Source organism: Numenius arquata, chromosome 6 (assembly GCF_964106895.1).
Source record: "Numenius arquata chromosome 6, bNumArq3.hap1.1, whole genome shotgun sequence".
In the NCBI taxonomy this organism is placed as follows: Eukaryota; Metazoa; Chordata; class Aves; order Charadriiformes; family Scolopacidae; genus Numenius; species Numenius arquata.
In genome coordinates this window covers 43,467,061-43,494,749 of record NC_133581.1, presented here as the reverse complement: position 1 = coordinate 43,494,749, position 27,689 = coordinate 43,467,061, and the positions used below count along the sequence as shown (strand labels likewise).

The following is a 27,689-nucleotide window of genomic DNA, read 5'->3' as shown; positions in this document are numbered from 1 at the left end:
ATTTTTATGAAGTTTTGTCTCCAGTTGTTTTCACTGATTGAATTCAATTACTTTTTTTGTAAAGATATACTATAAATTTATTTTTTCCTTTATGGCATAAATATGTGGAGAAGTATGTGAGTTGCTAAAAAAATCAATGTAAATTATATTCTTTGAAATTTATTTCCTCAAATCTAAAGAGACATAAAAAAGAGTATAAAAACGAGTCATTCACTTTACCCAGAGACCCTTGGAAGAATACTTTGTAATGATTCTCAACAGTAGAAAGAAGGTTGGAAGGAATAAGGCATGTAACACGCTTCATTGTTACTTTATTTCACTTACTTTCCAACTTCAGAAATAGCAGTTAAACATTTCATTAAAATGTTCCAGATGATAATTATAGCCTGTCAGAAGCGCTGCTATGCTTAAACAAAAGAAGCAATACTCAGTTAAAGCTTAGAAGCTGATAGAAAAATAGGGTCTGTCTCAAAAATAGGATATGTCTCTCTTCTCAGAGATGTAAAAATCTATTTGCTACCATTCTACCTGGATTTACTCGTCTGCATTAAGCACAGGAGAATTTAGGCTGCCAGTTCCTGGAGCGGAGGCTCACACTGTCTGCTGGAAGGGGCTGACAAACAGCTCTGCACAATAAAAAAGAAGGCACCTAAGGGTCTGGTAGGGAACAAACCGCACTTGGTATTCAACAGCGGAGCAGTCAGTTTGCTCTCACTCTTGCTGTTCCCAGAAATCTGCCCTGCAGAGGACAAACAGCAGCAGGTGGGAATGACTGACCAAGCACAGGGAAGACTTAGTAAGAAGAGCAGGGAACAACGTACAAATGGACGGTTATGTTGCCTTTAATTGGCAAAAATGGTGACCATCCTTCTCCATTTCCTAAGAGTTAATTTATTGATGCTTTTAGAAAATAGTTCCTTATCTTGCTAAAAGAAATCAAGTAAATTTTTCCCTTTTATATCCACAAAAGCCAACAGGACACTTGTTCAGATTTGACTCAAATCTGAATTGGTTTTAAAAATAATATAGTTGACAAGTGTAGCAAATAGAAAGGGCAAACAACTTGAGCTGTGGAGCAATGGTAGCCTGCCAAAAGAGATGGCTAATACCAAAAGGGCTGTGAGAACAGGCAGGATGTAGGGGATGTAGGATTCAGGATGACTCCTAGTTTTGAAAGGGAAGAAAGCATCAGGACACACTAGTTATGTTTGCAGAGATGGTGGGAAAAGGAGGGAAGGGAAATCAGGGTGAGTTGTAAAAGAATGGAGGTATAAGCACGAAGTGGGATGGCTCAATACAGAACTAATCCCATTAAAACTAAAAATTTGCTTCATAAATACCAAGCTAAAATCTCAGCCAGATACTAAAAACTGACCAAAAAATTACTAAAATATGTGTAAAGGAAGCCAAACCTTGGCAAGAGTTGGAAGATGTGCAGAAGCAGAGCTCTCCATAAGCAGAGTTGCTTCACTGGGCTGGCTTTAACCGATGACATTTAATCATCCAAAAATGCCAATTCTTTCCTAAGAAAACACTTTTTATTTATTTAGTTTTTTAAAGTAGTACTTGCAGAGAGCAGGGAGCAATAACACAGAAAATGTTTCTGTGTGAGCCTAGCTGCTACCCTAAGCCAGTATTGCATTTAAACAGACCTGCGCCTTTTCAAAATCCAAGTATCAGTTTCAAAGCCAGCTATTGGAGAGGCTTCTGCACTCCAACACTACTGACTCTTACTATTGCACAACTGACTGGCACAACCTACTCAAATCTTACCTTCCACGACAAAACTCTTTGGCCTGGTGTTCACTTGCCTGTGTACAGACTGCCTGATTTTCCATTGTCACAAGGACTGGAAAGGGGAAGTGTCTGTAATCACACTGAGTGCCTCCTTCTGGGTTTGTTTTCACAAGGCAATTTGCAGCCAGAACTCTGATGGTAACCTCTGCATCTGGCACATCTACTGATGCTGCTTGTCGAACTGGCCCAGATCTACTCTTCTCAAGAACTCCAGTCTCTGAATTGTGCGATTTCCAAATACTTACATTAAACCCTATGCTGATGAGCCACAATCTCACCCTATCAATTTCTGATTTTTCTGGTGCAAGTGAAGGGAAGGCAGAACCCAATTTTAATGCCTAACTGAAGCTAGCCTTGACCAGATATAATTTAGCTTTTTTCTCCAAAGATACAATACTAGTGCTATTGTTTTTGCCAAAGAGAAAAGCTATCCAAGTTTAAATTACTGCTTTAGAAGAAAAATTGTAGGAAATGTTAGTTTGGGATGTAGGTGGGAAATATGTTCCTTGATTTGATTGGATCCAAGTGAGCATTTTAAGTCCTCCCAACTTATTTCCCCCCAACTTCTCAATAAATTGTCTGATGAAGTTGCGTCCCTCTTCAGTTGATGCGAATCGCCCAGTCAGCATCTACTCTCAGGGCTAAATTTTCCAGTGTCAGTGCAGAGGTCTTCATATCGTATGTGAAAACCACTTCTTTTTCTTTCCCATCTGAACAGGACAAGAGAGTTTACCATAAGATTTAAGAAGAACCTTTCTGAAACACAGTTACACGTGACTCCCTCCAGTTTTTAATTCAGACTGTCCCTGCCACTGATGGAAAGGATTGCTTAAAAAAAGAAATAGTAGTCAAATCTGCCCAGTATACACCTACGAATGTAGCAGAATTGGAAAAACTATTTTTTCTGACCTTTCAAACTGTGGTACATCAAACTATGGAACTATTCAAGGATTTTCCCCAAAAAAATAACTCTTGTTGCAGCATAGGTTTTCTTCCAAGTACCCTAAAAGGCCTCGAGTTTGACAGATGGAGGCAGAAAGTCCACGTCTACATGATTCCCAAAGTGAAGAGAGGTGCTTGGAAAGCTGCTAGAAATGATAAGCCCTTTCTCTAGATGCCACTGCCTATCCATATGGGGTCCCTCACAACTTCTAGAGATCCCCACATAGTCAAGAACTCCAGACACTTTTGAATGAGCAGGAGAACATGAAGGTAATTCTGGTTTTGTCTGCAAGTTTCCTGTTCTAGACTAGGCAGGCTTACAGATCCAAGCAAATAGTTCTTCATTTGAAATGTTATCTCTAGTCATATTCTATGGAGGACAAAGTTATCTTAACTTGTTAATTCTGAACCACTTTTACTGAGGTATCTATTGCTTTACAAAGTAAGTGTTCTTTATTTCTGCACGTAATATTAGTGGTCAGTAACTGCTGGCTCCTTTCACTAAATTCTGTCCTTAATATTCAAAAAGTAGCAAATAAAATTAAACAAAGATGCTCCCCATGCTATATCACCTCCTTTATAGAGCTGTCAGTTTGCCACGTCTAGTGAGTGGCAGGAGTGCAACGGTATTTCAGATCATCAGAGTAAAATGGAAGTCAGTTCATTACCCTTGGAAGAGGCAGTCACAAAAGTGGGATGCTGTCCAAATCCCAGAATTATCACCCGCTCAACCACACAGGTAGTGTGGTATTGTCCACTTTCATCTGTGCACCTGAAAACAGAAAGTAATTTCATATACGTTAGCTCCTGTCCATCAGTAAAAGTTCAGCATCATGCAGAGAAAGTACTACTTCAGTCTCACCCTGGAAGTTCCCTTATACTGGTTTCCTTTCCTCTATTTACCTTTCTCCTAAAACAAGTAAAACTTTTTCCCATCATCAACTAATTTTTTACTGCGTGGCAGATTTCATAAAGTTAGGGGAAAAAATGTTTGGGAAGATATTTTGTGGCAAAAAGCATGGCTTTGACAATCAGAAAGGTTCTGGATTTTTGCTAAATGGTAATTAAAACTGCTAAGTATAAATGTAAAGCTAATTTGAACATTTTTCAAGTAATGCATTTCAGTCTGAGGCACAATTATCCTTCATTTTGTAACTAATTTAATTTTTATTAAAAAATTCTAAAAAACCCTCAAATCAAAATGAAGCTTTCCTTTCCAGAGTGAACAGAAAGTTGTATCATTCATCACAAAATGACTTTTTTTCAACTTCTAGATTTGCTAGAAGTTTAGCAACATTTTTATTTTCCATCCTGAATTTTTAAGCTTTTCAAATTTTGTATCCCAGATTAAAAAAATGGTTTGAAGCACACGTTTAACTACGTTATCTAAGCTAGTCTACAGTTTTGGTCTGTGTTAAATTTTACAGTTTTAGGACCTCCTGCATATTTTTGAACCCTGGAGGAATAAAGAAATGCCTGTAAAATAACTATTTATGTACTGCATAGCCCCATGGGCAACACACCTCAACAGTAAAAGTGTCATAGTGACATATTTAGGATTGCTTTCCTTACAAGCAGCTATGGATAGTTTTGGCTTTTAGGTTGTTTCACTCAGCCTTTGCGGGTTGTGTCCCTTCGTGCTTCCTTTCAAATGCTTTTCTTGTGTATTTTACTATGCTAATATATACGTGGCGTGTTTGTTGATGTCTTTTGGACACTACGTATAACGGTGTCTGTTTGTCGTTCCCACACAGAATCATCTCAAGTTGAAAGGGACACATAAGGATTATTGAGTCCAAATCCCTGCTACTTGCAGGACTACCTAAAACTAAATCTTATGAGAAAAAGCATCATCCAGATGCTCCTTAAACTCTGACAGGATTGCTGCCATGGCCCATTCCCCAGGCAGCCTGTTCCGGTGACTGACCACCCTCTCAGTGAAGATCTTAGAAAATACAAGCACTCCAGGTGTTGCCTATTTGCAAACCTCACAGTTTATCTTCTTTTTTCTCTCTGATAGGCTTTACTCTCGCTGATGACTTTCTTAGTATTTGAGTAAATCTGTAGAATCTGCAGATTTGACTAGACTGAAGCAATGAGACAACTTAGTATTGCTTGCGTTGCTGCCCTTAGACTTAACACAAAACATTGTTTAACTCTGCAGTTTTATAACAGATTCTGCATGGTCTGGGACTTCACTAAGCAATAGATGAGACTAATATGTCTACACCTGTAAGAAGGCTTGATGAACTAGAAAAGGCATTTCCAATGACAGTGTGTTGGTGGCTTTTGTCCATAACTGCTGTTACCTGGAAGATAGAACGTTCTTGTGGAAAGTGAATTTCCGATACAGGAACTGCTTCTTGTGGAGATATTGAAATGAATGGCCATCATCTAGGTAGAGCTCACCTATTGCACAGGCCTGTGAAACACACCAGGTGGAGTAAAAATTAACAGCAGCTTCTAATGCTGGACAAAGAAACTAAAAATGTCTCACTATATGTCATGCTTTATGAAGGGTGTGTGTTTATTTTTATTTAATGACTTGTATCCCTGGGAGGCTCAGGGCGTCCAGCTCCAAGAGTCCTTTGAAGACTTGGACATCCCGGTTTTGTAAATTCATGTGGGTGCCAGGTGTCACCTCATCTATTAGAAAAGGCAGTTATGGGAAGTTCTCTCTGTGTCCGAGAGGAAGTTTGTGGCCTGCTTATTCTCTGCTCCTTCCTCCAAGGAACTACAGGTGGAATGAGAAAGGTTAGAAAAATGTTCTGCCACTGCTATACTCAGTCTCATTTTAAGGGAACAGTGGGAGGGAGGTGGGAGCCCCCCCAAACAGGAAACGTGCAGGAGAGCCATTTGGCATACAGATGCAGATACCATTGTGCTGACTGAACAGGCAGCAAGGACCATAAAAAGGTCAGATGGAATAAAAGGCAACTTTGTAAAGGGAACATCATCTCAGAGTACCTCTGTGTCCAGGGCCACGTGGAGTTCGTAAGAAATATCTATCATCCATTCAGTGGATTTTCCAGCCGTGGTCTTGAGAGGTACCACAGTGCCCCCCCGCTGGAATACAGGAATCTGAAGAAAGGAAAAAAAAAAAAAAAAGAAAAAAAAATCCAGGCTAGAAAGGTTCATATACTCTGATCATATAATTTTAACTTGGAACAGGGATAACTGATGCTTGCTCTCATAAAAGCTCATTTTGAGCTTTAATCACAAGTACATAGAGAAACTATCCAACTAACAATGGGAACAGCAGTAATCTTCCTGTATGTGTGCAAGCGAAATATCTTTGCTTGGAGGAGTCACCCTTCCACCATCTCACTTTTCATCACTACCAGGACATATTAGTGTTCCATCTAACAACAGAGGAGATGGGATTTTCTTCTCTACAAAATCTATTTTACATTACACTTCTACATGGAAATTGAAATGTCAACTGATTTTGAATGTTGACAAAACAAAAGCCTGTATTTTTTTTTTGCCGCTCAATAGAAGTAATATTTTAAAATAAAACCATACATTCTCCAGTGTTACTGGGATCTTCAGAGTGCCTGGATCTTCCATTTGTTTAAATTTTCTGAAATCATACCAAATCTAGGAAAAATGAAAAAAGAATGAGCATGACATATGGCATGATCTGTTCCCTCTGCAGGTGCAGTGGCTCTCCTGCTTAACCTTACTGTCACTATTGCTAACAACCTACTTGATGTGCAAGAAATAGCATCTACTTTTTAAATCAAATAACCTTCTGGATAGAAAGAATAAACGCTTATTCCTGAAACATAAAAATAAGCTGATCTATTCTACAGTTTGCATAACATCTTGTATATCTTAAAGCATTTGGAAATGCAAAATAATGAAATACCGCTCTTTGTTTTTTTTAATCTAGAAATGCTGAGTTCCAGAATAAGCAGATTTATATTGAAGTGAAAATTAACAACACAGTTGCTAATAACAGGTCACAAAAGAGAGCTACATCTGAAACTTCCCATGCACACACTTGCCAGCAGGTGTAACTGCTTTCAGTGTGCCAGGCAGTCAATTCCCATAGAGATCTTGATAAAAATACTTTTCTTAACTTGTTTAGAGAGCCTTGTCTGTTTTTCTCCTTATATTGAGAAGAATTCTAAGTCCTCAGATGCATTAATGGAGTCATAAGGCTCTGCATGGTCTCACACACTCCTCTTTGCTGCTATTTTTCCTCTCATTCCTCTCTAGAGTCTAGGCTTTCCCTTAGGAACTATTTTCCCCAAATTTCTTCCCTTTTTCCACCTCTCAGCTGCTGCAGCCAAACGCTCTTTGTAGGAGTGGATCACAGTGCCATCCTGTGGATAAATAACTTTACTTCAGAGAGGAACTGATCTCTGTACACGTCAGTCTTTGCTACTCACAACCCAGCCTATTGACACTTGTATTTCCTTGTTATAATTTTCCCTCCCTGCAGCTTCCCTCTGCTTTCCTTATGACCTTTCTTCAAAAATCTCTTTTCTTCTACATAAAAGAGAAGTTTAACCCACAAAGAAATACATGAAAAAAGGGAATTGACAATTTAGTGAAGATGGTTTTTGGTGTTCCGTGAGAAGCATCAAGCCTTGAGGGGAAATTTAAATTATAGGAGATGTGAGATTTGTGCAACTTCATATTCGTTCTCACCTCCTCTGACCCCGGAAGGAGAACACTCACTGCCTTGGCCTCTTGCTCTGTGACTGGATGCACCAACAAAGCGTTTCCTGGAGAAAAACATAAACATGGCTGTGGTCCTCAAGGCTGCATCTCATCGGAGCAGAAGCTGTGTGCTCTGGGGCTGTCAGCCTCCTGTAGCTGTTTTAGGGGCTTGTTTGGGCACGCCATCTACTTAGGTTCACTTTCTACTGGGAGAAAAAGGCACGTGTAGGGAGCTGATGGCTGCTTGGGTCTTGTTCTGTTACGGCACTGGGATGCAGCTGGGCTGCATCGTACACCCACTAGATTGGAGGCTCTTCTGTGTCCCTCATAGTCTAAGAGATGACTTCCTGTTTGCTCTATGGTTGAACAAAAAAATACATTTTTCTAACCAAGAGTGGCAGACAGGAATGGCCTTGTAAAAACAAAACAAAACCTGCTTAAGCTTATTGCACTGGGGATGGTTCTTCTTTATTCCTAAAAACAAAATATTAATGTATATAGACTGTAAAGTTTGATAAACTTCTTCCCTCCTTGCTTCACTGCTGATGAGGCTGAACTCCCAGAGTCCTCTGAAATGCTCTGCTTCACCACACTTTGCTGCTGCATCCTGCCTACCTCGGTCAGACTTTTGCCTGAGAAGTGAATGTTGCCTCATCTGAAAGCCATTAGTAGGCATTCTTGAGCCCAGAGGTAACAAAAAAATAATGAAATGCAACATTCCCCTCCCATTCTCTTTTCCCTATCAGCTCAACGTGCTTTACACGAACATACCCATCTCTTAAGCTTAATTTCTGAGAAAACTGACTTCAGCAGCCAGCCATAACAAAGTAAAAACCAGTCAGTTTTGGATGCTAGCTGTTTGCTACTGTCACTTCTGAAACAGACTGTAGTCTTAGCTACTACAGCGAACTCCTATGTTTCAGGTCAAAACACTCCCATGTGTTTTTTCAAAGTGACCAGTGAGACTGAATTCAGGTTTTGCATCTCATATGACCCCTATTTTCATAGTGCTGTTAAAACTGGGTCCCTTAAGGAGGTCTCAAGTTCTATTTTCAGTGACACTATAATTTTTAAAGGTCTTGGGCAGAGTTTTCATGTTTTCTTTTTGTCACGCGACACACTGTCACCTCAAAAATATTTAACTAAAATTCCAGAGAAAGAGAAGACACCTGCTTACCCAGCATGTACTCATTTTCCACACCAAAAGTTTCTATTTTCCCTGGGAACTCTATCCAGAGAGGCCTGTAGGAAGAAAGATAATGAGATTCAGTTTCTCCCCTCCCACCAGTCTGTTCAAGACCTGGCATTTTCAGGCTCCATTTTCTCCCTCTCTTTACAAGGTAATGCTATCAAGAACTGAAGACAGGGCAAGGTCTTCTTCTGTGCTTTAAAGTACTCCTTTTGAGTCACTGATGAGAGTTTCCAGTAAACATGGGTTAAGACATTCCAATATACCTATGGTTTGGCCTCCTGCAGCCTCACTTTCTTCCCCCCTGCCTTCTTCCTTACAAACTTGCACTACATATCCCTTCCTTCTGGCAAAGGAGAGACGGATGAGCCTTTCTGTCACGGTCTACCAGCAATGCAGACACCTGATGAGCTAGTCCCCCAGACACCTGATGAGCTAGCAGCACAGTCCTTCCTGTTCTCAGCAGCTCACCATTGCTTTTACAGCGTGTCTCCTCTTGGTCACGACTGAAAAACCTGCACCAAAAGTTTAATTTCAGTCTTTCTCAAAAAAGGGTAGTGCATTAACCATCTGGTTATAGAACAAGCATTGTCTATTCAAAGAGATTGTGGCAATAGCAGCTCATTCAGAGACAGGGTCTGGGTTTCCTTACACAAAAAGCCTGGCTCACCTGCTCACTCATGATCATCTACTTGTTCGCTGCAGCTCTGCTGTTTATGTGCTTACTAATGAGACACATTTTCCACTCTGCTTGTCTCAGTGTAAAAAATACCGTGCTTCCTCTCTAATTCTGTACCTACTGCAGCAACTTTAACATAATCAAAGTTTTATTTAATATTGTGGGCAGTGCACGTGTCAACATAAGCTTCATTTCAAGAAAGACAGAAACTCAGTGTCTATGTCAGTGCATACAACAGGAGCATCTACACCTTTACAGGGCAGACAGATGTTCACGCTGTCTGTAATGCAAATCATCTTCAAAACTCAAACCACTCAGCCCTTTTCAAAAAGACATTTCTGTTTTTAAACCTTAGGTTTAACCTTAGCTTGTTATTTGCATAACAAGTAAAGGTAAATGTGGTGCAAAAGGAGTGTTCTAGGGCAACTTCAAAGACACAGCAACACCAGGAAAATTAATGACATTCATCCCTTGGTGAAAGGATTGTTGCATTCAGTTCTACCAAGACACTTTCTTAGAGGTAACAGAGCAAAAGTTTATTTTCTAATTTCATTTCCGTTCTAGATCATTAGATTCTCTACTAAAAGAAAAATTACAAAGAAAATTAAAAAGAAATACTGCAGAGATAAATGATCAAATTACCAATATGAAATAAGCTTTTATAACAGTAGCAATTCAGCAGTAACAAGTATTTTCATGAGGGGCAAAATGTTTCTAGGTCAGCAAGTTCTGAGTCCATTAAGCACTGTTTTAAGTGTGGGTTGGAATACTACGTAATGTTATTTATTATGAAGAGAAGTTTGCAGTCCACAGTATTTTAAATACATTAAAGGCTGTGCAGTGTCTATTGAATTAGTGTGTTCCAGGTGTCATTTGGAAAAAAACCCAAAACGTATTTTTCCTCTGAGAACACTACCAAAGCTTGCAGACTGCATGAAACTACAACTTAGTAATTTGTGTGTGTTTTTTCTTTTTTAATATTTAAATAAGTAATAAAAAAGTAAGAGTTGGTAATTTTACTTCCCTTCTCCAAGTTGAACATAATGACTAAACCTCCTGACTTATGCTCTTACCTCATAACTGGCTCAGCCGCTGTGTGTGCCCGATAGAACAGTGTGTATAAGTATGGCAGGAGGACGTAGCGCTCTCTAATGGCTTCCCTGATGATCTGGGTGTTCTTCTCCCCAAAGAGCCACGGTTCTCGCCGTTTGCTCTCCATGTTAGAATGACCTCTGAAGAAGGGCTGGTAGGCTCCAGCCTGATACCAGCGAACAAGTAATTCTGGTTCTGGATCTCCAATAAACCCTCCCACATCCGCTAGATATTGCGCAGACAAATAAAAATACACATTTTTGGAAATTATTCTGAAAAACGTGAAGTACTCCTCTAACAAACATTCCAAGTGTATAAATCCATGCATTTCACAGTGTGCTTGCAGTTCTGCTGTTGGGCAGCTGCTTGTCCAAATAAGAGTGGAAAACTGGTGTAACAAGTTATCCTTTAATAAAAATCTTAAGAGAGTTTTCTAAGTGAGTGCCTTCCCCAGTGACAAAGGACTGTCACAGTGGTGCTACTGAACACCACCTGAGGACCACTGCTCCAGGTGGGACTCAAGGACTACATAGGAGTTAGTGGAGAAATGATGGTGAGAGCCAGGTTATTGGCATCTGAAATCAGACTACTCTGTGAAACTGTCTGGAAATGCACTGGACTGTTTAGCTTTCCACCATCTGTGTTGAAGTTTCTCTCGGGATACAAGCTTGGTGGCACCAGTGATTTATGCATAGTGAGCAACTCCAGCTGAACACCTTACCTCCACAGAACGAAATCCCGGCCATGCTGAGGGTGAGAAGCATTGGAATGGAGATTTTCAAGTAACCCCACTCTGCCTTGTTGTCTCCAGTCCACACTGCCCCTGGAAATACTCAGTTTCAGCATTACACAGGAAAGTTGGGCGTATGCTTCAGCTTATGCTTGCAGTTAAGGAAAGAAGACAAGAATGGTCATGAACTACTGGTGAACTGCTGTTCACTGTAACTGTTTTTTCTTTATACACACATGCTCCTGGAATATGCAATAAAAGCAGGTAGTGGTTTGTCACGGGACACAGGTTGTTTTTCCGCCTAACTTGTACGCACTTTGACAGCCTCCCCTGATTTTCTTTAATCACTTGCACTCTTATGCGTCAGTATTTCTAAGATAGTTTCTGTCCTCTCTAGACTTTGCTACTACACACCAAACTTAATAGAACAAAGCAGCGTGGAAGACATCCAGCTAGTCCTTACTTACCATACTTCTGTGATCCAGCAAAGAAAGATCGTGTGAGGACAAATGGTCTCTCTTTTCCTGAAGAACGTCTGATGAGTCCTTCTGCAGTTGCCATTTGCTGAAAATCATAGACATAAAAGTCAGGAAGATAAACTCTGTAATTAGGATACTTTCTACATTGCCTTCCAAGGCAGGAAAAATAAGAAATCTGTACCCACAAATAATATTTATTATTAAAGAAACACTTTCTTACTAGAATATACTTGGGCAAAAAAGAATGTTATTATCATGTAGTCACAGCCAATGTAATTTACATCGTTATGGCAGAGGCACGGATGTTGCTACATTTTCTTGTGACCAATTACAGAGTTTATTTTAAATGTAGCAATACCCAGCACAGCAGAGTTTCAGTCCTTGATGGAGGTTACAGAATACCTACTACTATGTAAATTACCACATTAGACATACTCCATGAGAATGACTGCTGGTTTGTGTCTCCAGATACTCTACCTGGTAGAATCCGTAGAGGTTGTGTACTTCTCGATGCTCCCAGTTGTTGTAGTGCACAGCATCTTTCTGCATTGTTAGTTCTGCCCCTTTGAAGACTGAAGGCTCATTCATGTCATTCCACACAAAGAGGATATTAGTGGATCCCTATGACACATGGTTGCGATTAGGACATAACAGAGCCATTGCTGTGATATAGTGTGTTTATCTCTAGTGGGTGTCAGACCAGTCTAGGGTATGGATAGAAACAGCAGCAGAAAAGCAAGACATGGTAATTATACTCGTGTGGTCACTTGAAAGCTGCCAGTCATTCATCTCATCTCTCTTGGTAGCCCTTCTGGTCAGCATGGCAGCCTACAAGCCCACTCGATTTTTGTAGTTCTTACAAAACTCGGTAGGTATTTGCTATTCCTGCCTTCTGGTGAGGGAAAAGAGGCAAGGAAAAGAGAGGTATTAAATAGCCATGAGGAAAAAAATCAGAGAAGTCCAGAAGAGAAAAACTGGAGAGGAAAAGCAGCATGGGAAATGTCTACTACACATGTCTACTAGGGTAGTGGTTTCAACAACCCTACTGCAAAGCAGAACTTTGGGGCAGGGAGGGGGGAACTCGAGATGTCCAGCAGCATTCACCCAGACGCTTTCAGTGCTAGGCAGGAGTGCTGGAAGGAAGTCTGGGGTGAAGCAACCATGAGCTATGAGAGAGCACTCCCACATCACTCCTTGTGTGCTATCATGGCAGTAAAAGCTGGAATTGCAGCAGCTGTGTTGGATTATGGGTTGCTAAAATGCCGGCAGTTTGTCCATCCTACTGCTGCAACTAAGTGAGTAGGTTCACTGGAGGCATATGGGTTCCAACTTTCTTAGTGTAGACAAGTCCATGGAGAAAATTCCTCAGCGGTACTTCAGCTTATCAAGATATCTTCCTCTACATTATGATAATACAGCTACAAAAGCCACCAATTTGCTTAGCCAGTAGGCTACCTTCTATCTTTTCCCCATTTTCAAGCTTTCTGGGATATGTACATCAGAGCAAATAAATACACACCTTGTATGTTTTGAAGGCAAATTGGTCTGCATACCATTTTCGCACTTCAGGATTGGTGAAATCCAGGTAACAAGAGGAACCTGTGGATGTGGGAGATCCCAATTACTTACCTGATTTTAAGGGCATGCATGCATTGTCTTTGCACCTAAATACAGTGGCCTAAAGCTAGGATGCTTTCCACGATGGGCAGCAATATTGTGGTCGCTGTTGTTTGTGAGATAAAAGCTCAAGAGCAAGTTCCAGGCTGTCTTGGAACTCGGTGTGCCCCTTGCCATGTTCTGCAGACCAACAGACATAGATTCTCAAGGTCTGAAACTCAGCACCATTTAAGGGTGACTGCTAGCAGTTTGAAATACGTTCAGATATGAACAGGAAGCCAAGGAGAAACAGCATCCCTGGTATTTTGAGCTCAAACAGGAAAGTGTCACTTAGAAGCTGAATAATTACACCCTGCCATGCTACTAGAAGTTGTAATTTGTTCTTGATTTTTCCCATATTCATTCCTTTGACAAGATTGTGGGCTTTCTGTCTGCAAAGAAGGGGGACAACCTCCGTTGCCTCCCCGCAATGAGATTTCCTCATGAAAAATAACATGTCAAATCACTATATTATGATTGAATCAAAGCCTTCAGTACCAGGGTTCACCTAATTTCATCCAGCCTACATGAGCTGTGCTCACTGCAACAGACCAGGCTGCATTTCTGTTGCACAAGACAAGCTGGGAAGAGGGATGGCTGTTCTGATCAACAAATCCAACTTTTTTAGCTCTAGGCACTGGGACTATCTGCAGAGACAATTGCTGACTAGATCAAAGAAACCACAAAGTATTGGAAATCGTGAATATTTACAAAAAATGCAAGGAATGTAAGAATTTAATTCCACTTCCATGGGTCCCAATTAAACTATTCTGCAAAATTTTTAAAACAAACACCTTGAAATGTAGAGACAGAGTGGTTTTTTACCTGGCCAACAGATGCCCTCAAAATCTTGCCCATTTCTGTCTTTCACAAAATATCCTTTGTCTTTTGCCTGTGAATACAGGTTATATGTGGGATCAACCTTAATGTGGGGATCTACAATGACGACAAGCTGCCAGGATAAGAAAATAAAACACATCATTAGCATCAACTGTACTAAATAAACCAGGAAGAATTCACTTTTGATAAAAGGCAGATAAGAAGCTCACTTCAGGTAAAGAAGGTAGCTATGTCACTAATTTTAGAAAGCAGTTACCAGTGCTCGTATATGCTGTGCTAGACTTATGTGTAATAGCTGCATTTACAAGGAGGTCATGGATTTGTGCTTACCCATCTGAAATAAGGGCCAAAAAACATTGTTTCAGATATAAGCAAGTACTGCAACCCCTAAAAACACTATGTTTAATTCACTACTGTATTCTGTGAATGGGAAAATATCTGACTTCCATGTTCATGTACCTGCTTAAAACAATTTGCCTTAAGACATTTAAATATATCTTAGTTTGCACAGCATACAACAACAACAGAAGTTTTTGGTTTTTTTTAACATCCAGGTACTGTATTTTGCAGTTACTTTCTGCTGCCTTGCTGTAAAGCTGAGAAAGTACTATAGCTCCAACTAAGACATTATAAAACCTGAATGCTATTTCAACAGTCCCCTGTTTATTGACTTTTGGCAAAGATAAAGCGTTAAGCAATTCTACAATTTTTACATATTAACTGTGTGCACTTTAATACTCTATAATTCCAGGGAAAATATTTTAGCTGTAAAAGCAGAAATAAAGACTAACTAAGCTAACAGAATGCACATCATACTGGATTTCACCAGAAGAAAAAAAACATTTAGTTTATGGTAAGCAATCCCAGTTACTGTAAGCAGAAAATAAAAAGTATTATCAATACAAAGACAAGCTGAAGCAAGGACAGCAACTACTAATGGTAAAAGCTTGTGTTAAGTATAAAGGTTTTCTACTGTGCCCACCAAGGACAGCACTGGGCTGCTTCTATAAGATGGAGCTTCACATGGGTCAAACTTAGCCTGATGGTCAGGATACAGAACAAATTATGAAATAATAAAATGGCACGAGGAGCTGAATTAATAGTTTGCACACTGGAAGCAGACTGCAACACAGCCTAATGTACTCTGTTGTAGTTAAACTCTGCAGTTAAAACTTCGTATCTGAAGTACCTTGCCTAAAGCTAGATTGAGTAGCTTCACACTACAAAGAAATATCTTCTCTTTTCCTGCTACATTATTTACCTTGCGTTTTTTCTTCCTGAGAAGTTCTTGCATCTTTTTGGGGTTCTGGAATTTCTTTTTGTCCCACGTAAAATACCTCTTGCCATCTGTGTGCTCTATGTCCAGCCATATCACATCATAAGGAATGCCGTGTTCATCAAAGCCAGCATCTACTGCCTTCACATCTTGCTCATCCTCGTAATTCCACCGGCATTGATGGTAGCCCAGAGAAAAAAGCGGAGGCAGGGCTTGAGTGCCTAGGAAGAGTATATGGATGAAGATAACACTGTTAATGCCCTTCAGGATTTTATCTAGAGACTCTAGAAAAGTTAACATGATTAATATGTAACTGCCTGGAGCTAGGGAATGCTGGCCTAAGTTGAGTCTAAAGCATGTCCTTCACACATAGGTGGCTGAACTCTGGAAATATCAAACCCTACAATGGGCTCAACAGCCAGAAATAGCAGAGGGCTGTAATCATAATACAAGAGTGAAAAGGAACTTGATGCACCGTGATGCTGAAATGTTATTCCAGTAACCAATATAATTTTATTCTTTAATTTTTTCTCATGTAAAAATATTCCAGATGAGCTTAACTGTCATTAATGCAAACAATTACATAGATTTTAATCAGTAGAATGCAATTCCTGTGACTGTTCAAACCTGAGTAGTGTAAACAGGCCCACAGGTGCTGCAGTACAAGGAGAACCATAGAATTGCAACGTTAGGAAGTTTTAAAATTAGAAAACATGTCTGCGTATGGCAAAACGGAGCTGGGAAACCCTCCCGAGTGTGCACGTCTGCTTGGCAATATCCTTTTGTGATCTGGCTACTTTCCTAATCCTGTTCAGCTGAACCACATTCTCTCCATAACATCGGTGCAGCAAACAATCATTGCTAACACACTGAAGAACTGCCAGCGATGTTTCTGTGCTTTTAATTCTCTTCAGTACATAAAGAATTTTGCTTTCATAAAATGTTAGTCCTCTTGCCTCCATTTTTTTATTCTCTTCCTGAGACTCTTGCTTCTTTCCTTTCCGGTACCTGCATACCATCTCTGCTCCCTTCCCTAATGGACACACTGGACAGTCACCTATCTTCTTTCTCTACTCTCCAGGATACATTACTCCGTAACTTCAGTTTTTTCTCACTATAAGGCATCCTGTCTTGATGGTGACTGGCAGTTCTAGCCCTCTGTGTCTCCTCTCTTCACCTAAGGAGGCAGTCTCAGATAGCAGTAACCATGACACTAGGGAAAATAAGGATGGAGGCCTGTCTTCACAAAGCACCAGCCCTTGCTCTGCAACCTGCAGTTTGGGAACAACTGGCCTTCTGCACACAATAGGCTAGGTAAATATTAACCCACTCGTGGGTACAGCATGTTCCTCAGAGAATCTCTCAGGTACATGTGCCATACTGACTCCAATTAGGTGAGTTAGTACCTGTCAGTTGCGCAAACTGCTTGAAGATATCAAAAGCAGTGGGTCCCATCAGCAGGAAAACATCAATGATCCCACTTTCTGACATCCAGCGCACATCAGTGAGAGGCACTGCTCTCTGCTTAGCACTCTCTGCAGCAGATCCGGGTGGCTTGTGCTTTGAAGGAAACCAAGGTAAAACTGAATCTTTCTCTATCAAACTTTTGTTCAATGAAGGAACAAAGAAACCCACAAAATTCACTAACACATACCTGGCAGGTATTAGGAATACACACTGAACTTTTTTATATATCCTTCACAAATCCTTTACCTTGCATACTGCTTATACAAAATACAGAGGTAATGAGGAAAAATAGGTAATGAGGGGCAAAGTAATTAAAGCCTTTCTTTAATTAAAGACTATGCATTTTCTTCAGGATCTTTGAGTAACAGCCCTAACTACATAATGAATAATAAAGAAAATTAATAATTTTAACCATGTAATGAAGAGCTGGAATAAAGCAAGATTTTTTTTTTTTTCAGAAAAATTCCTCAAATCCAAGAGATTGTCAAGATTTTTGTCCACCCTTTTTTCTGCCTGCTACATCCACCTATGTAGATTATTTTCTGCTCCAACATTATATATTTCCTCTCTGCCTTCTCCTCTAGACCTGTTAAGATACAAATTCTGTAACTTCACTCTTGAAAGGAGTCATCACCTTGTTCTTTTCAGTGGTTTAATACAAGGAATTTAGCAGTAGGGACGACAGGAGGAAGAGATTGACAAGTCTTTACTAGGGAGCAAAAGATAAATCTCCAATAATGTTGTCATGTTCCTGTTGGCCCTGTCCAGGAGTGTTTCCTTATTAAATTCTGAGGAAAGTGAGCAACTCTCACCTCAGCTACTGCCTTTGTACTAATATCCACCAGCGTTTCTGAAGAGTTCAGCCAGAAGATCCCTGAAGTTCTGTTAGGCTTGTGTGCTAAGAGAAGGGGCACGGAACCATAAATGCCTATTTTGTCATGTATCTTGTGGCCGAAGATATCCAAATTATAAAGTCGGTAGGCATCCCCGTCACTAGGACAAACAAATAGATGTGTTTGTTATATGTAAGCATCCTGTACTGGGCCAATTTTAGCTCTATCGCTTTTACACTAAACTCAATGAACACTCAGTGAACACTCTGTATTATGGTCTTTTGGTTAGCATCCAGAGCTGAAATGTGGACATCCTAGACTACTGCTTCTTTGCTTTGGTCATAGTTATCTGAATCAAACAACATTTTTGCTGCCAGTGAGACTACTGCTCATTTGCTCTAAGTCCTAAAATATGAATTCTGAACTCTCCCATCCTCCCATGGAGTTTCTTTTTTAAGAGTTCTACTTAAACATGACCAATCCTGTAATTCTGAAAAAAACTGCAGGGAAAATCGAAAGAGAACAGAAAGAATCATTCATGAAATTGCAGAGCGGAAAGGGAAAGCAGAACAACTTACTCCATGTGGACAGGGGCTATGATTCAGCTTGCTGTATTATTAAACTAAAACATACATTATATAATATACATATCTCAAGCTGTTGTGTGCATTAAATTATTAAGATGATATCTCTCCTTTACATAAACAATACTGCTCTCAGTAGCAATCTGCCACCTTTACCTGGTGTTTTTGAGAAGAAGTGCTTCTGCGTGTTGTGGTATTCCATAAACATGTTCAAATCCATGTAAGGAGAAGTCCATGCCTACAGAACTAGGGCCTGTGGGAATAACAATCAAAGAGAAGATCACAGAGTTCCGTTCACAGGCTTAGCTGAAAGCAACAGAGCAGAACAACCTAACTGAAAAAGAATACGGAAAAGCAGGTTTTAATAATTAGCTCTTTCATACTTGATTTCGACTTCACTTTCATTATTACTTATGTACTATAAAAGTAATGTTTTAAACCAACTTTATTGTGTTTATTCTGATTTTGATCTGCTTAAGAAGATAAAATTAATCCCTTCAATAGAAAAAAAATACATGGAATAGTGGGTCACTTCTTTATTCTGTAGTGAAACTGCTTAAAATTATCGCCTGTTTCTATCCCAGTTCCTACAAGCCAAGCTTTGCAGCACAGTGGTACAGCAAAGTGGACTTTAGAGTCAGAGTTGCCTGTTTTCTACTCCTCTTCTCTTCAGCCTCAGCCACGGGAGTAGCATGCACAAGAGCCTGTGGCAGTGATATCACCTTGTCACATTACTCAATTCAGAGCAACTTTTGGCAGGTGACCACAGATCCCGCAGACTGACAAGCAGTTGCCTCAGGATCAGAACCTGACCATATGGACTTTATTCCTCCAACACAAAGTGACAGAAAAAACATGACACTGGCCTGAACAGCATGAACAACAAGGGCAACAGCTTCCTGTCCCTCTGCATCTTATCCGTGAACTGAAGAAGCTCCTGTCACCAAAAAGAAGCTCTCTCAGACTTCCCTCTCCCTCCTGCAGCTGCTGGGTAGTGCTGGTTGATATAAAAGTCTGAATGATAGTGGTAATGGACAAAGCTAACCAACTCAATTCATGTGGAATAAAACTGGACAGATAGCAGATGGTCATAAATTTTAGTAATCAATAATTTAAATTGTATTTGAGCTACTGACCTACATGTTTCTATAACCACCTTCTTATCCCTTAAGACTTCTCAGTATTTCCTTTCATAGTCACCCACAAAGACTTTTGCTGTGACAATTATTAAAGCTTAGGTATCATGATTTCTGACATGTCATGAGAACAAACTACAAGTGAAATCAATGTTATGTGTTGATACTAAAAAAGAAAAAAAAAGAAAATAATGAATTATATACCAGTCAGCCAATGCAGATAGGGTTATGCTGTGTCAGAAATGGCATACAGTGACCTGACGAAACGGGTCACATTTAATGTGTTCCCTCCTGACCAGAAATCTAATGAATATTCCCCGTACCTTTGTCAAATTTGTTACCCATCACTGGTATCTGGTAGGCAAGTTAAAAGGAGTGAGCAAGACACTAATAAACATTAAGCAGCTAAACAGAAAGCAGACAGAAATATGAATAAACACAGGTATCTACAAAGCAGTAAAGTTGTTTTCAGAACTAGACTGAGACTTACCATGAGCTTTGATGTCTAAGAAACGGCCAAATTTCTCTTGCCAGAGACCTAGATCCTCTTGTTTCTCCTGCATAAACAGAAATAGCTAAGCCTAGCAAACAAAACTGCTCACAACATGTATTTCTAAGAAAAATATGTTTATTCACATGAAATTTGCACATTTTTAACTGCTTTTTTTGCCACATATGGTTAATATAAATAAATCCAAAACATAATGCAGATCCTGATGCAGGAATTTACACTGAAGAACTGACGCGCTAGTGGAGCACACATGCACTGTGCTACAGCATAAAAGTAATATGCTTGGTCTTGGATAGAATCATAGAATGATAGATTGGAAGGGATCTCAAAAGATCATCCGGTCCAACCTTTTGTGGGAAAGGGAGCCTAGATGAGATTATCTAGCACCCTGTCCAATTACATCTTGGAAACCTCCAGTGATGGGGACTCTACAGTGTCCCTGGGGAGGTTGTTCCATTGAATGATTGTTCTCACTGTAAAAAATGTCCTTCTTCTGGATTTCGAACATGATTATGAAATGCAAAGATTGCATGGATGGAACCAAACAGGAAAACCTATACAAACAGAAACCAAACCTCTCCTCTAGACAGCAAGGGTCAGACAACAAAAAACTCTCCAGACTCTCCAGAGTCTTGCCTTTGTAACTGATATTTCTTTTAGCCTCCTTCAAATTTTGAGCCCTGTGCCCTGACATTCACTGTCCCACAATTTCCTCTTTTTGCAGCGTCTTTCCTGGTTGTCTTTTCTACATTCACCCCAGAATAAGCAAACGTGGCCTCTTGCAGCTGTGCGACTCCCCCAAGGCAAGCATGCTCCCTGGCAGAACTCAGAGTTCGGACACAAGGCAGCGTAGCTCCTGCCATTTATAACAGGATGGTGGAGTAAGCAGCCATCTGCTCTACAGGAGGCTAAAATTACATCACAGACATAACTCTACTTCCTGAGAAAACCGGTATGTGCCTTTATGCACTGCCAGGACCTGCTCTTTTTTCAGACAGAATCTGACTTCTGTATTAAGCATGAGTGTATGTGGAGGCACTTTTTTGGACTGTAATGAAAAAGGTCTTGTTGTTTTGAAATTCTCTTTGCAATGAACAGGGAATTTGAAAATGACCAAGTAGCACCACCAGCTCCCTTTTACACATCTACTCCAAACCAAATGAAAGAACAAAAGAGACAGAAATTCTAAATAAAAAGGCCAAGGAAAAACCATTTTTTGAGCTAGATCTACCTGACTGGTACCTTCTACAGCCCTGGTAAAACACATAAACCTTTATTCAACAATGAATCTGCAAAATATCTCAATATGAAATACCAGATCCTTTTTGAATTTCACTGGAAAGTGGTTAGACTATGTTTGTAAACATAGCACCAGAAGAAATAAACATGTGATTCTAATTCTCTTTTCTACAAAATATTCACGCTGGAATCGCAGTAAACCTGGATTACCTTTGAGGAATCACTTGCTGCCTCCTCATTTTCTGCTGTAGGTTTTCTAGTGAAAAAAAACCACAAACCCGACATAGAAATCATCAGTTTATTGTTAACGTAAGGAAGTATTTCAAACAGAAAATTCATATAGCATTATGAATTGCCTTATACATTATATAAAAGTGTTGGTGACTATTCTGAAAATTTATGTCATGTTAGGAGCTCTAACTGGCAAATCATTTTAATATTAAATGTCTTAAAATAACCTTCACTCCATATTTGAGTTAGGTTGATTTCTTGGCCTTTCACATTTATTTCTATCTGCATTAGCGATTTTCCCACCCAGAAGATCCTCACTTCTTTGTCATTTTCCATTAAGGGCTCTGTTAATTACAATTTTTGAAATAATGCTCTCTAGGAGAGATGCTTGCTATGCTCTTTTTCTAGTCATGACATGTCCTGCACTGTGGTTTCTCACGCTTCAAGCATTTTGCAGTGGGACTGACCTCTAAAATCTTGCAGCTATATGGCACATTGTAAGTTGAATAAAACTTACTTCATGAGTTTATATGGTGAATAAAACTTAGCTAAAGAGTAAGTTTAGTCATAAAAGGAGACAAAACTAATAACCTCATCCTCATCTACCTCATACTACCATCACTCATTCCCAAGAAAGACAAGTGTTTTACAGAATTTGCCATTAAATGAGGTTATCATTTTGCACGTGGCTGCTGCAAGGGATTAAAGCAGTCTGCAGTTAATTCATCTAGAATTTCTTCATTAAAACTTCACCATTGTACTTACTGGTATGAAGTAAAAGAGAAGACAGATTTCAATGCATTAAGAGCTTCTATCACAAATTACAGTTCCATGGAATTGTTTGTCTTCAGCTACAACACAATCAGTACATACTACGATGTGACAGACATATACTGTACCTATCACTGGGAGGTGGTTGTAGGTGCTCAAAATATAACAACCCGTTGGAATTCATGCTTATAACAGTCTCACCCTTGGACTGTAGCTCAACCTGGAAGGGGTTTGCTGTGATTTGAACTTTGTAGTCCTCATTAACACTTGACAGCACCAAAATACCTGCTTCCTTCTGGGATATGAAGAGTCTGGCAAATGAAAAGCAACAACAGCTTAATATGAATCAGCAGCACGTGAAATCCACTGTAGCTAAATAACCATTTGAAACAAAAGATGGGCTGAGAATATCTGCATACATTATAAAAACCTCAAGGCTAATGTTGAGGCAAAGAATGCCAGAAATACATGCTGTGTTTGGGGTTCACTGCACAGTGCCACAGGTGGCTACAGAACTGCCATGAAAACTATCCAGAGTTTACATTTCTTTCACGTTAACAAGTAATGCTTCAGGTAAAAATGATGCATCATAACAAGTAGGCTATTTTCTGATGGGGTCAAATAGCCTCAAGTTTCCCATGTATACATGACAAAACTTTCTCCTATGTATTCAACAAGAATTTCTGAAAGTAAATTAACCACATGCACTTTTATTTTCTCTTCCTGTAACAACTTTGTATTGTGGAGAGGTAACTGTAGTGTAGCACAAATGACGGAGAAGGGAAAACACTTGTGCAAATGAAGCTGTGTAAGTTACTAAGGTGCTAAATCATCTTCCTATCAGTTACCTCTGGGTGGTAGGTTCCTTTATAAGAACATCAGGAACTTTGTATCTTGCTCTCAGAGGAGATGCCTCATCAATTTTAAGCCTGAAAATATTGCCTTGTATTTCACAAATTTCTACTTGTAGAAGAACCTGGGAGCAAACAAATAGATAAACTGGTAGTGATAAAAAATACCAACTTACTTTTCAACTCAACATCACCAAAAACTTACTGTCTGGAAAAAAAATGCCTGCTTTCTGATTTAATGTTCTTTAGCATTGCTGAGCAACAATCATCATCCATATGAATTTACACCAGCTAACTCTACCTCTCCCCTTTGAAGAAGCGACTCTTTTCAAGTGGACTCTTTATCTTCAAGTCTCCCATGTCTAGCATTTTGCAGCTCTCCCCACAAGCATGGAAAACGGGGGTAGTATACACTGATCTTGAAGTTTAGACAATTTCACTACTGTGCTGGCAATGTAGGAGTGGGATACTACCGAGATGTGGGCTTTTTGCAAAAACGTCAGTGCTCTGTGTTCATTAGTATTCACAGTGGTGCTGACACTGATGAACTCTGTCAGAAAGACACCTAAAGAAAATGCCTAATACTGCCCTGCACACTGTAACTTGCTATTTTAGAGTTCAGGGAACTGGGAAGTCACTCTCTTCTAGCTCATACAACATGACTCATTTTTCTTCTGTGGAGGATCCCTAACACCACAAGTCCATTTTTTCCCATTTTTTTTTCTTTTCTTAATCTCTTCTCCTGTAACACACTAGACTGGCTGAAGAATTTTGGCCTGATCTCTTTTCCCTCTACCTGGAAGCCAATCACCCCTGCTCTCTTCAAAGGCATGAAAGAATAAAAAAGCCCTAATACCAGAGGGAGAGTAGGCAAGAGAGAAAAGATTCATTTGGAGTTCCAGATCGTGCTTCCTAGGAAGTATTTTATGTTATGCCATCATTGTATGAATGCCCGAACAGTCTAGGAAGCCACAGAGCCATCAGTCTTTCATCTACCTTAAAATCTAGACAAAAAATAGGGTCCTTTTTCTATGCTAAGTGCAAAGAAGGTCAGGATTAACAGGAGAGGCAGAAAATACATTTATGCAGAGTATCTACATAGTGTGATGCTTAGAGCATGGAAGAGAGCTGTAGTTCCCAACTCCCATAATCTGAGGATGGGTTACATTGCCTGTTCCCAAGGGAATGTGCCAGCTGCTATGCTGAAAAATAGAAAAATTAGACAAATAGAGAAATTAGGGAAATAGAAGACACTCCTCTTCCTGGCTGTCTTCTTAAATGCAAAGAAGACTTCTTTTTCCCAAAAACCTGCCTTTGAGCAAACACAGGTAGACAAAGGTACGGTCAGGAGGTCATGGAACATAGGTCTTCTTATTCCATTACACAAAAAGAATTTACTATTTTGGAGTAGTGGAGAAAACTCTGAATTAAAAACATTTTTTTTCAGATAAAAAGAATTCTATTCAGATTTTTCATAAAGTCATTAAAGATTTTCTTTTTTAAGTTCCTTAGAATACTTGTTCTCCTTGCACAGTCTCAATCTGTCAAATAAATACTGACTGGTAAGGACATCTTTAGGCTGTAATTTGCATCATATCTTAAACATCTATCACTGAAGAATCTCAAAACTTGCAAATATTATCAGACTTCAGATAATCAGATAATATTCACTACTCTTTCTGTAAGCACCCTCATGTTAGGTGGGATCTCACCTTATTTTCCTCATGAATAATTTGGAATTTGACATTTTCATCACTTAACATGACTGAATCCAACAATGCTCGATACAAGGATTTTCCAGGAGGTAGAAGTTTCTGACGCCTGTCAAGATAGAAAATTATTTTTAGTCTCCCTAATTGTTGTGGCTTATATCACAGAGAGAGACACAATATTGTTAGAAATATTTACTTAATAATTTTGTCTTGATTTTTTTCAAATACAATTATTATCAGCACTTCAAGTCAAGGGGAAAAAGAAGGAATATAATTCTGAGCACATGTACATGTTTACAAATTAGATGTTAGAGGGGTTTGATCACCCATCACCACTCTAGGTTTTTTTTTGAACAATAGTAGTCTTAATTCAAGTGTCCAACTAAATTTTCAGTTGTCCAGTTACATTCTTCTTCTTTCCATGACCCCAGAAATTTCAGCTGAATAATCTGTTTTTCATTTTCTGTCTTATACCCCTGCTGTATATATGTTTGTATATATTTGTTTGTATATTTGTGTTTGTATATTTGTATTTGTATATGTATACGTTTGTAATTTTTAATCTCCTAAATATGCACTGAGGAAACAGTTTTTCAACAAGCCTGCTGATTACAGAGTTTTCACTACAGCTTTTGGCCTTGATGATGTTTTTAGGACAGAGAGCCTGAAACAGAGGCTCTTTCAACTGTCTGTAGAATACTCCTTGCTGAGCCCAGGTTTTATGAACTATTTGAAGATAAGTAAGTGTCTTGGAGGCTACCTTAAAGGGAAGCTTCTTCAGTAGTAAACTGACTTTGTTTCCTTGCAAACAGATATTGCACAAATACGAGCAATCAGATAAAGGATTTAACAGCTAAGATAGAATCTGATGCTCGCCAACATGTGGCAATGTCCTGCTGAGAAATGAGTTAAGTTAAAATGGTGGCATGCTAGAAAGGGCTGGTGTGAAAAGAGGAAGAAGCATTTTTCCTGCTTCCATTGGAAAAATGTTATTTGGGGTTTTCTGAACATAATTTCCTGCAGAACAGAAATTAATATCTGAGACTGTAACTCAGTATGTCAGTGACTAATTGGTATAACACTGGGCAACCATTCCTTTCACTCAGGCAGCAAGGGAGGATAGGAGGAAAAAAGTGGAGGAGAGAGATCTCAGTTAGAAATGGGATGAGAAGGATTTGATGCTGAATTCTGGCAAAGATTCAACAGTACTGTAATCATGTATGCTATTGTCACAGACTAATGGTTTCTATCGAAAATTCCGTTGTTTTAAACTACAGATATTCAAGAAATATCCACATCAAGAAAACAAGCTGTGTCTGAGTGTACCTATAGTCAAAATACTGCTGGGGCTTTGTCAGACGGGAGGACTGACTCTTTTGAATTCTAACAGAAGAGGTTCTGGATGTAAGAGTCCACCTTTTAAAATATGCTGGTTATTGCTTGCTGACAGGTGAGTGGAAAACTCAATTTGAAAGACAAATCCTGAAAGTACCAGACTTGCTGTGATTAAAAATCAAAAACTACTTCCTGTATCTTTTAATATTACTAGTTTAAAGAAAAACAACAAACAAAAAACCTACACTATAATTCTTCTTTTTACCTGTAAAAAGCAATCTGGTTGCATTTCTTAAAGGTGCTTTTGTCCACAGCCTCATCTTGGACACTAGAAAGAGCAGATAAAGAAAATGTTTATGTGTTGACCAAACACCTGCTGAATGATCAGATGATGGGAGTCCTCCTCAAGCAGGGTAAGTATTAAAGAGACTGCAGACAATGGCGGTGACATAAAATGTGTTGGACTTTGAACTACTGTGTTTGGATATGGGAAGAATTTCTTACACATTTAGTTCCATGCTGGGCCTTTTCCTTTTAAATTTTGGTAATTTTGGCAAACAAATGAATCTGTGACTAACAGAGCCGAATTTCAGTACGAGTAAGTTCTTGGAAGACAGATCTCTCTCTGCAGTCCATACAGTCAAATATTACCTTCCAGTAATAAGAATGGAGAGGGAGGCAAGACTGGCAGGAAAGGAGAAACCCTGCACCCTTCTCTTCTACCTGCAGTGGGATCGAGGAGGGAGGGAGGCTTCTGATGGCCCTGCTGACAGCTCTACGTCATCTCGAGGCTTGAGGTAACTTTTAGGTCTATCAGATAACAGTAAATTTTTGGCTTGCCTGAAAAAATGGTCTGCCAGTAGTGCCTATCATCAAAATACTCCCCAGAAAATGCTGAGTTCCGACACACATTGAAGCAAGTAAGATATTAGTACTGGCAGACAAAAAGCTTATGCTTAACAAAATACTTATACGTGACCTATAAAATGCAGACAGCAGTCATGAAGACTTGGTCACAATTACTGTGAATTAAATATTAACAGACCTGGACTATTATTAGAGACCTCACAGTAACCACATATTTAGGCAACTTAACCCTTCCCATTTTTGCCTGAAGATATTCATGCCCTTTCGGTATTTAACACCCTGCAACCGGAGCCCCTTCCAGCGGCGCAGCCCGCACCCCCATCCGCGGCCAGGCAGGCAGGGAGGCTCTGCCCTGACAGGAGCGGTGGGGACCGCACCGCCACGGCCCTCCTCACGCCTTCCCCCCACACCCGGCCGGCTCTGGACCCTTACTGGGGCCGGGCCCGCACCGCGCCGCTCCCCGCGGAAAGCTGTGGAGCCATCCCGGCAACACCGTGAGGGAGGAGAGGGCCGGCCGAGGAGCCGCTACCTGACTTCCCCCGGCGTGACAGCCTCCATGGCGGGGAGATGGGGCGGCCGCCCTCCCGCGGCGGCGGAGCCCGGGGGGGGCTCCCCTGAGGGAGCGGCGGCAGCCGGGGGAGCGCGGCGGGGGCGCCCCTCCTGTAACGGCCTGGCCTCGCTCGCGGCAGGTGCCGACAGCCCCGGCGCGCCGCTCTGTCCCCCGGGGCGGTGACAGCCCGGGCCCAGCCGGGGACCGGCTCCGCCCACCGCGCCGCTCCCGCCGGCCCACGACAGCCACGT

At 40.2% G+C, this 27,689-nt stretch overlaps 1 protein-coding gene across 1 annotated transcript; it reads right to left on the bottom strand.

Moving 5' to 3' along the window:
- Positions 1-154: 154 nt before the first annotated feature.
- Positions 155-27,605, bottom strand: GANC (glucosidase alpha, neutral C). Its single transcript, XM_074148945.1, has 24 exons — positions 27,418-27,605; positions 26,287-26,349; positions 24,687-24,795; positions 22,972-23,099; positions 22,252-22,434; positions 21,332-21,377; positions 19,862-19,928; positions 18,392-18,488; positions 17,631-17,811; positions 16,758-16,911; positions 15,337-15,572; positions 14,061-14,187; positions 13,099-13,178; positions 12,057-12,200; positions 11,568-11,664; positions 11,092-11,193; positions 10,352-10,595; positions 8,588-8,652; positions 7,399-7,475; positions 6,265-6,339; positions 5,707-5,820; positions 5,049-5,161; positions 3,408-3,511; positions 155-2,507 (listed from the first exon to the last, which is right to left on the bottom strand). The coding sequence occupies exons 1-24, from the start codon at positions 27,444-27,446 to the stop codon at positions 2,398-2,400; spliced, it is 2,745 nt and encodes a 914-aa protein (XP_074005046.1). The 5' UTR covers positions 27,447-27,605; the 3' UTR covers positions 155-2,397.
- Positions 27,606-27,689: the final 84 nt, after the last annotated feature.